The sequence below is a fragment of the Poecilia latipinna genome, unplaced genomic scaffold, assembly GCF_001443285.1.
Source record: "Poecilia latipinna isolate Pla-1442-1.1 unplaced genomic scaffold, P_latipinna-1.0 Scaffold1820, whole genome shotgun sequence".
In the NCBI taxonomy this organism is placed as follows: domain Eukaryota; kingdom Metazoa; phylum Chordata; class Actinopteri; order Cyprinodontiformes; family Poeciliidae; genus Poecilia; species Poecilia latipinna.
The window spans coordinates 197,700-205,821 of NW_015114436.1; the positions used below are offsets into that span (position 1 = coordinate 197,700).

Sequence of the window (8,122 nt, forward strand, 5' to 3'; positions counted from 1 at the left end):
CCAGGAAGTGCACCCTTCAACTTTTAGAGCTGTGTGAGTGGTCAGTAGAACCTGATAGGGTCCCAACTAATGCCTGGACTTCCAATGGCAATGACAGCTGTCTTTCACCAGGACTCACTGGTTTGGCTGGAACGTGTGCAGAGGTTTATCAGCCTGATGGGACAGAGAGAGAGACCGTGACATAGACTTACAATACTCGAACATGCTATTTTCCTCAAAAGAGAAATTAGAAAACACTCTGATACTCAACATAATTAACTGAAACCCATGACAAGAGTTTCAATATAAATTTTCCACCACAACAGTAACATTTATTTAATGAAAAATGTAATTTGTTATGGCCAATTTATATAATTTTAAGGCAGAGCAGGCCAACTTCTTTAAAATATATTGTTATTTAAAGCAAGGTCAGAAAAATAAAGATGTTTGAAAAAAGTTAAAACTGTTTTTGTCATAATCAGATCATAATATTATGCCATAACTGGTTAAAAGGAAAGATAATTAATCTCCTATTAATAATTCATATTAACACAGAGACAAACAACCATGCACACACACACCTAGGGAGAATTTAGAGAGATCAATTAACCTGACAGTCATGTTTTTGGACTGTGGGAGGAAGCCGGAGTACCCAGAGACATGCAGATTCCATGCAGAAAGACCCTGGGCCAGAAATTGAACCCAGAACCTTATTGCTGCAAGGCAACAGCTCTACCAACTGTGCCACTGTGCTGCCTATGAGACTGAAACAATTCTGATGAAACTGTCTAAAACTAATTAAAAAGTTGCTGTCAAAGGTAACATGGCTAACCTAGACCTCTACTGATATGACATTGACATAATAACATTGACATAATAAGTTTAGATAATTTAGTTAGCCTAATGCAGCATGTCTGTGTTAGTTTCAGACTAAAAGACCAGGTTTCACAAAGCTTACTGTGTCAGCCGCCTTGCAGGGAGAGCAGAGCTGGGATTTGGTCCAATGAGGTTTTCCAGAGGCGAATTGGTCAACAGCTCCTTTGAGTTGTGCAGCCTGAGGTTGAGCTTCAAATCCACCAGGCATTTTATAGGAAGCTGGATCTCCTGATCTCTCCCTCTGATTCACACTTTCCATTCAGTACACATGACGCGATAAACACCAATATTTACCAAGGTGTGTAAAGGTTAAGCTTATTTAGAGAAAGTACTCAGGTGGTCCATATGATTAAACGAACAAGATCTAACAGAGTAAAAGTTTTAACAGCTGAGAGGGGTTTTCTTTTATTAATTTCAGAATGAAATGTACAAATTAGGATTGTGGTTCTTTTGTCTGGTTCTGGATTGTTTTGGGGTTTTATTTTAGTTTCAACATTCAGTGCTCCTTAGTGTCTTTCTTTTAATTATATCATTCTTTTTCTGTTTTCCGTTAGTTCAGTTCTTTCTCAGTGATTCTAGTTTATTATGTTTGTAACTTTAGTTTAATTATGTTCCTTATGTCTACTCATTCTGTAGTGTTAGACTTATTCCCTCGCCCCTGTGGCACTTTCTCTCTCTCTCCCCTCACACCTGCAGCCAGGTAGCCAATCAGAACAAGTCCAATTTTCTGGATTTACTCTCTGAGGACTTAAACACTTCTGCTGTCAAATTTCCCTGGATTTATGTTTTTTTTGTTCTCCTCTGGCTCCCTGTGCTCCCATTGTTTTGTTTTTGTATGTTCTTATTTTTTCATTAAATATTCATAATCAACTCTCTACTTCTTTCATTTATTATGAAATTATGAGGTAGACTTGTTCACCTCATAACAACAGACCAAACCAAACACCAGATTAAAATCATATTAAAAGACACAATATATAAAAACTGCCACAAGGAGAAACAATCAAGACATTATTTCCCCCCTTTTCTCACCTTTAATCCTAATTTTCTTCTGCTTTTATGATCCATCTATAATTTCTTTTAGTTTGTTGTTGGTTTTAAATGTGTCAGATTAACATAATATTTTGATTTGATTACATCAATTTTTGTGGGAGACAAGATAACAGAAGCTGTTTTCTACATTTTAGTTTATTTTCCTAACGTTATTCTCTGACATGTAAATAATTGTGTTACTTGATTATCTTTTTTGACTGATTAAATTCATATATTCAAAGTGTCAGGAGGACAGTAATCTCTCCAACCCCTGGATTGACCTCACCTCAACCTTTACTGGGTGAGGTCATCTTGTTTTAATTGCATATGATATTTTTCTTTCAAAGCAGCTTCAAATAGTTTAGTGTGTGGCAAAATATATCTTATAAAACTGTATCACCTCATCTGACGTGTGAATGAATGTCTCTCTGTGCAAAATGAAACAGATTTGGGAATGAAGGAAGGAGTGAAGGCCAAGACAAACGTGGGATTCCTTGCAGGGAAAATATTCCGCTGATCTTCCAAAGAAGTCACTGAGTAAATATGTGCAAGAAATAAAAACTCTATTCATATATTTTATTTCAGTTTGGGGAGATGCAGTAAAGCTTCATAAAAAACGAAATGATAAATTCAGTCTGAAAAAATTTTATTAAATCGATCTGATTTAACTTCATCTTTATGACAAGTATGGAAAACATTTGAAAGTGATGGACATGAAGATGAAAAAGGGGGAAAAGCTTAAAGGGGAAGAATGACATAAAATTAGAGGAGAAATAAGGATAGAGAGAATATATGACAAAACCCTGGATGACTAGAAAAAAAACAACATAGCAACACAGTGGTGCAGTTGGTAGAGCTGTTGTCTTGTTTCAAGAAGGTTCTGGGTTCAGTTCCCGGCCCGGGGTCTTTCTGCATGTTTTCCCTGTGCATGGTGGGTTCTCTCTGGGTGCTCAGGTTTTCTCCCACAATCCAAAAACATGACCGTTAGTCATGGTCTCTCTAAATTCTCCCTAGGTGTGTGTGTGCATGGTTGTGTGTCCTGTCTGTCTCTGTGTTGCCCTGCGACAGACTGGCGACCTGTCCAGGGTGACCCTGCCTCTTACCTGGAACGTTAGCTGGAGAGACACCAGCAATCCTCTCGACCCCATTAAGGACAAGAGTGTACAGAAAATGGATGGATGGAATTGGTGCTATTTAAATGTAGTGAATTACTGCAGCTGTGTTTGGACTCTTATTTTCTCCGGCCTCCTACCAGATCAGACCACTGATGACATGTTTACCTGCAAGGCGAGACAAACTGGGTATTTCCTGCAGAGATTAAGTACACAGCTGAGCATCTAAAGAAATCCCTGAGTAAATATGTATAAGAGGAAAAAATCTCTATTAATACTGCGGTATGAATGACGACATGTTTATCTGAACGCTGTCATTCAACCAGGTGGCGTCCTGAAGACGATGTTTAAAATATTTTCTGCTTCTTTATCAACCTGACAATCATCATTTGTTCAAAGGTTCAAAGGTTAATGCTATGTTTCTTTTTGCTGAGGCATCACTGTTTATGGCAGGCCATTTTAACATAAAATCGCCTTTGTCTGACAATCTGTAATGACATTGTAGATGTATAAAAATGAGTTTTGACTAAAAAAAAATGTTCTCTATCCTGAATGGTAATTTAAAGGTAATATCTGTGTTTACGTTCTGAATAGTAAGAAAGATAATTCAATGTAGCTTCACTTGATTTGTTAGTTGAAGGGTCACACACCAGTTATTACAATAACAACATATCAATATGAATGACAATAATTATTCATATCCAGTTTGGTGTAAATCAGAGCATGTTTCTGTGATTTAGGCTGCTTCCACACCTGCCCAGTTCGGTCCTTTATAATCCAACTTCAGTTCATTTGCCTTGAAAGTCCGGTTCGTTTGGGTAGATGTGAATGTCTAATCAAACTCTGATGCGGACCGAAGAAGTGACGTCTGGTCATTGACAAACCTCGGTCTCGGTTCGGTTGAAGTGAAATCTGGTGCAGTTCGAATGCATATGTGAATGCCAACCTAATAGGAGACCTCGTTGAAAACAGGAAGTGGACTCTGGCGCAGTGCATTCTGGGTAACCAAAGCAAACATGATAGTCTAACACTAGCGGGAGAAATGTTTTGGGATCTGTTCCCAAAGACAAAAGAGAAGTCCTACAAATGCCAAGGTCTGATGCCACTATATATATATTTTATCATTTAATAAAGAAGAAAGTTGTGTTCAGTGTCTAGATCAGAGGGTTTTGTGTTTGTTTTTTCAGTAGTTCTTGGTGCAGCGCCCCCAGAGGCGAGGAGGGGAACAGGTAGCTCAAACGGTTTGGTTTGTTTGACACAGTTCAGTTTGAAAGCAAAAAATCTGTCATCAGTTTCAATATATTTTATTGATCACTTTCTGGCTGAGACTTCATTCCAACCTGAAACTGGAGTGAAACTGGATTCATGTTCTGCGAAAAACAAAATCTTAATAAAATCTTAAATTATGAGTCATAAAAGCAAACAGCAAATGTCTGATTCTGCTGATCACAGTAGAAAACTGATCACAGATTTTTCTGTTCAGCCTCAGAGTGTTCTTGGTCGTGAGCAGTTCCTGGTTCTTGGTGCTTTCAGTTGTCAGACGTCTGAGCCAAGATGAAAGCAGGTTATTAATAATCGTCTGTCCTATGCAGAATCTCAGTTGGATTAACATAAACGTGTTTAACTGAAGAAACTCTTAAAATAATCTATGACTGAGAAACTGAAGATGTTATTAGAACACATCATTCCAGTCCCATCAGCAGCGCAGGCGTACTGCTTCTCCAGATATTCTCTGTCAAACTTCTGTCCAACAGAAATGTCAGTCAGACAGGCGTCCAGGTGGACGGTGGCTTTGAACCTGGACTGGAGCAGAACCAGAGACAGGGCCAAGGTGACCACAGAGAACGGGACAATCTCTGCTTTTTCTTCTGGGACGATGAAGGGGATGATGATCCGGTTTCTCCCAATAGGACCATATTTTTTAGTGAGAGATTCAAAGCTTTTCCAAACCCCATCGTCTGGTCGTAGAGGACTAACTGAGATGTTTGGGATCATCTGGTCTCCTGCCTGCCTCATTGAGTTCCAGCGGTCCGGTAGTTTCACAGGTCGATGTTTTTCATCAGGAACTGGACATCCATCTTTCTTGTAGCAGTAGAAAACTCTGTGCTGAGGCTTCAGCCGTCCTGTAGCGATGGCGTGTGTTATCTCTGCACCCCCAGAGACACAGTTCCAGGGAGCATAAAGAACCACGTCCCTGATGGAGGCCAGAGGCAGCAGGCAGCTGGCTGGGATCATGAAATCTCCGATTGATCCATGAGCCACAAAGGTGATGTCCACAGTGTCACTGTGATTCTTCTTCTCCTCCTCATTTATGTGTTTTTTAAAGAAATTAAACATGTCCACCAGCTGGTAGAAGGTGGAGGGTTTTTCTTTGAGCCACTTGAGGACAGTTTGATTGGTGCAGTTGTCCTCTGCAAGCTTCATCAGCTTCTTCCACTCATCTGACCCTTTTGTGCTTTCGAGGATGTGAATATGTTTCCGGAAAGTTGCCCTGCAGAAAAAAATAGAATAATTAAAATAAAATACATCAGGTGCATTCTTGTAAAGCTTGCACCAGATGTCCTGGTAATCACCCCCTAAACCAGAATCAGAGTGTATTAGTAAAATCTATTAACAAACTCTCAATATCAGTAAACATGTCTCTGTCTTGATACTTCTTCAAATTAAATACTGAACATCCGTCTCTTCAGGATTTTATTGTTTTTTTGTGAATTATTTTGCAATCAAAGTGACTGAGGTGCTAATTTAGAAATATTTTCAATGAATTTTGTTATATTTGCATTTATGCGGGGCGGTAATTGTGACTCATTACATCATCAAAGACTAAAACTTGACACCAAGCAAGGCTGAGGCGGTAGAAGTAGGAAACAATGCCACCTGCAGGTGATAGTTAGCTATTACTTCAACCTAAGGTTTTTGACCATTTTTGCAGAAAATTAGCAATAAACTCACAATTATGTAGTGTGAAAAAGAGTGGGGATCAGTTGATTTAGCGTGAATTTCCACACAAAACTAAAAGGACTGACTGATGAAATTTGGCAGTAAAACGATAAAACTGCTTTGATTTAATTGATAAAATATTTAAAGACACAACTGTTATCTTGAAGTTTCTTTGCAGCCCCGTTGTGTCTAGAGGGCCACATAGGAAGGAATGGCGGGCCCAATTTGGTCCTCGAGCTCTGAGTTTGACACTTGTGGTCCTCCATACTCCTTCTGCAGTAGTTACACAGCAAACTGGCCAGAGTGAAAATATCAGTGTTTACCGATTAGAGTACTGTGTTGAGACTTTAGTGTTGTATTTAGTGTATTCGTTGTAATCACGGATTTGCAGCGAACGCTTTTCCAAGGTAAGAAGACTAATTTCATATACTTTATAAGTAAGTGTGATTAGAAAGATGATATCAAATATTGCATTATGGAGAAGGTACTGTGTGTAACCTTTAGTAACCATGGAGACAATGCTGCACTGTCATGTAGCCTAGCATGTATGGAAAAAAACTGGTTAGCATTCCCTCTTTTGCACCTGTTTAAGGCTTCTTTAGTGTAACGGGAAACGCCATTTATAGTATAGTGATATAAATTATGTTGTGTGACTTCAGGGAAAGTTGGCAATTTGACTAACACGTCAAAGGGAGGATTTATGGGTCTATTTCTAAGCTAGCTATTTCAAACTCTTGTAAATATCACTGTCTATGATCCCAAACCAGGTGTGTTACGTTCACTGACAAATTAGCTTCACTCAAACAAGTGGAAGCCATGAATAAACTGGCAAAAACAACTTGGGAAAACAATTTAAGCCACTCGGTTCTATACTTCCGACCCTCTCTTCCGACTTCCATAATTGGTGCCTTGAATGATTAACTGACGTAGTTGTAACGGGTCAATGCTTTCAACACCAGAATGCAAATGTTGAGCATCCGGATACTTGGCCAAGATTGCTTCTGGAAGAATCTCGCCAACGCCATTTTGTTTTACCCACCTTGAAGAGGGGGAGTATGTATGTAGCTAACTTTTTAAATGTTATTTTAGGTCATTTGTAATTATTGTTGTTAAATACACTAATATTTTGAGTTGTGTTTAAGCTTTTAGTGGATGGACTGAAACCCTAATTATTTTTTAAGCCTTTATAATAACCAGTACTGAGTCTAGGGAGGACCTTTGGCTGAGTCTGCTTTTTAATAATTGTTTTAATTGAGCATAAAGTGTTTATTTCAGAGTACACCACTGAAATTGAACTGGACATAGATCCAGTCTTAGCCCTTATTATATGGTAGACTTGCTGCTGTGTCATTGTCCTGCTGAGATTGAGTTCACAAACTGCAACATAAAATGATAAATTTAACAGAAAATGTCTATTTGTTTTTTATGGTTTTGCTGAAGTTGTTTCCTTTGATATGTTTGCTTTATGTAACCGAAGAAGTTATTTCAACCAACCAAAGTTGTACTAGATTTCACTTTCACTTTTGCTCAGAATATCAGTAACATTTTTTTGACGTCTTTTAAACTTTGAGAAACTTACAAAATTAACTGTGTTTCCAGCTTCACTAGAGAAATCAGCAGATCCTGGAGTAGATCAGTTTTCAGGTCGTTCATGGTTGATGGATAATCAGGATCAAAAACAAAACTCTTAACCTGGGGAAGGAAAACAAAATCATTTTACAATGAGAAAATTCTGAACTGCTGGACCAGTTTTTTACTTTTAATCTAAATTTCCACATTTCTGTTCACTATACTTTCATTAAAAAACAGAAACTCTGTATGACCGAACAATGTTTTCTCTGATGTAATAACCAGATTCGAGTGCAGAATAAATCTATTGCTAACTATTTAATAATATTTACTAATAATACTGTGAGTTTATTAAAGCTGAGCTGCATTTTCTCTTACCTGCCGCAGATCGTTCAGGTAAAAATGATGAGGGCGTTTAACAGGTAAAATCCAGCAGCCTTATTTATAGACCTCGGGTCATATTACATCATGTACACGCCTTATAAAATTCCTGCCATAAAAAATAAACAACAACACTGAAAGAGAAACCTGTGAATCCCCTGAGACTCCAGTCTGTGAATGTCAAGGTTTTAAAGTTTATTGACCTCAGTAAACACCAGAGTTCAGCTAAAACT

General features: G+C 38.3%; 1 protein-coding gene across 1 annotated transcript; it reads right to left on the reverse strand.

Moving 5' to 3' along the window:
• Positions 1 to 4,287: 4,287 nt before the first annotated feature.
• LOC106934525 (uncharacterized) lies at positions 4,288 to 7,920 on the reverse strand. Its single transcript, XM_015014490.1, has 3 exons — positions 7,887 to 7,920; positions 7,519 to 7,631; positions 4,288 to 5,490 (listed from the first exon to the last, which is right to left on the reverse strand). The coding sequence occupies exons 2-3, from the start codon at positions 7,590 to 7,592 to the stop codon at positions 4,620 to 4,622; spliced, it is 945 nt and encodes a 314-aa protein (XP_014869976.1). The 5' UTR covers positions 7,593 to 7,631; positions 7,887 to 7,920; the 3' UTR covers positions 4,288 to 4,619.
• Between the last annotated feature and the right edge of the window lie 202 nt (positions 7,921 to 8,122).

Coding starts and splice junctions, on each gene's coding strand:
- LOC106934525 (XM_015014490.1), bottom strand. CDS start 7,592: ATGAACGACCTGAAAACTGATCTACTCCAGGATCTGCTGATTTCTCTA. Junction 5,491..7,518: donor CTGGAAACACAGTTAATTTT/GTAAGTTTCTCA, acceptor TTTTTTCTGCAG/GGCAACTTTCCGGAAACATA.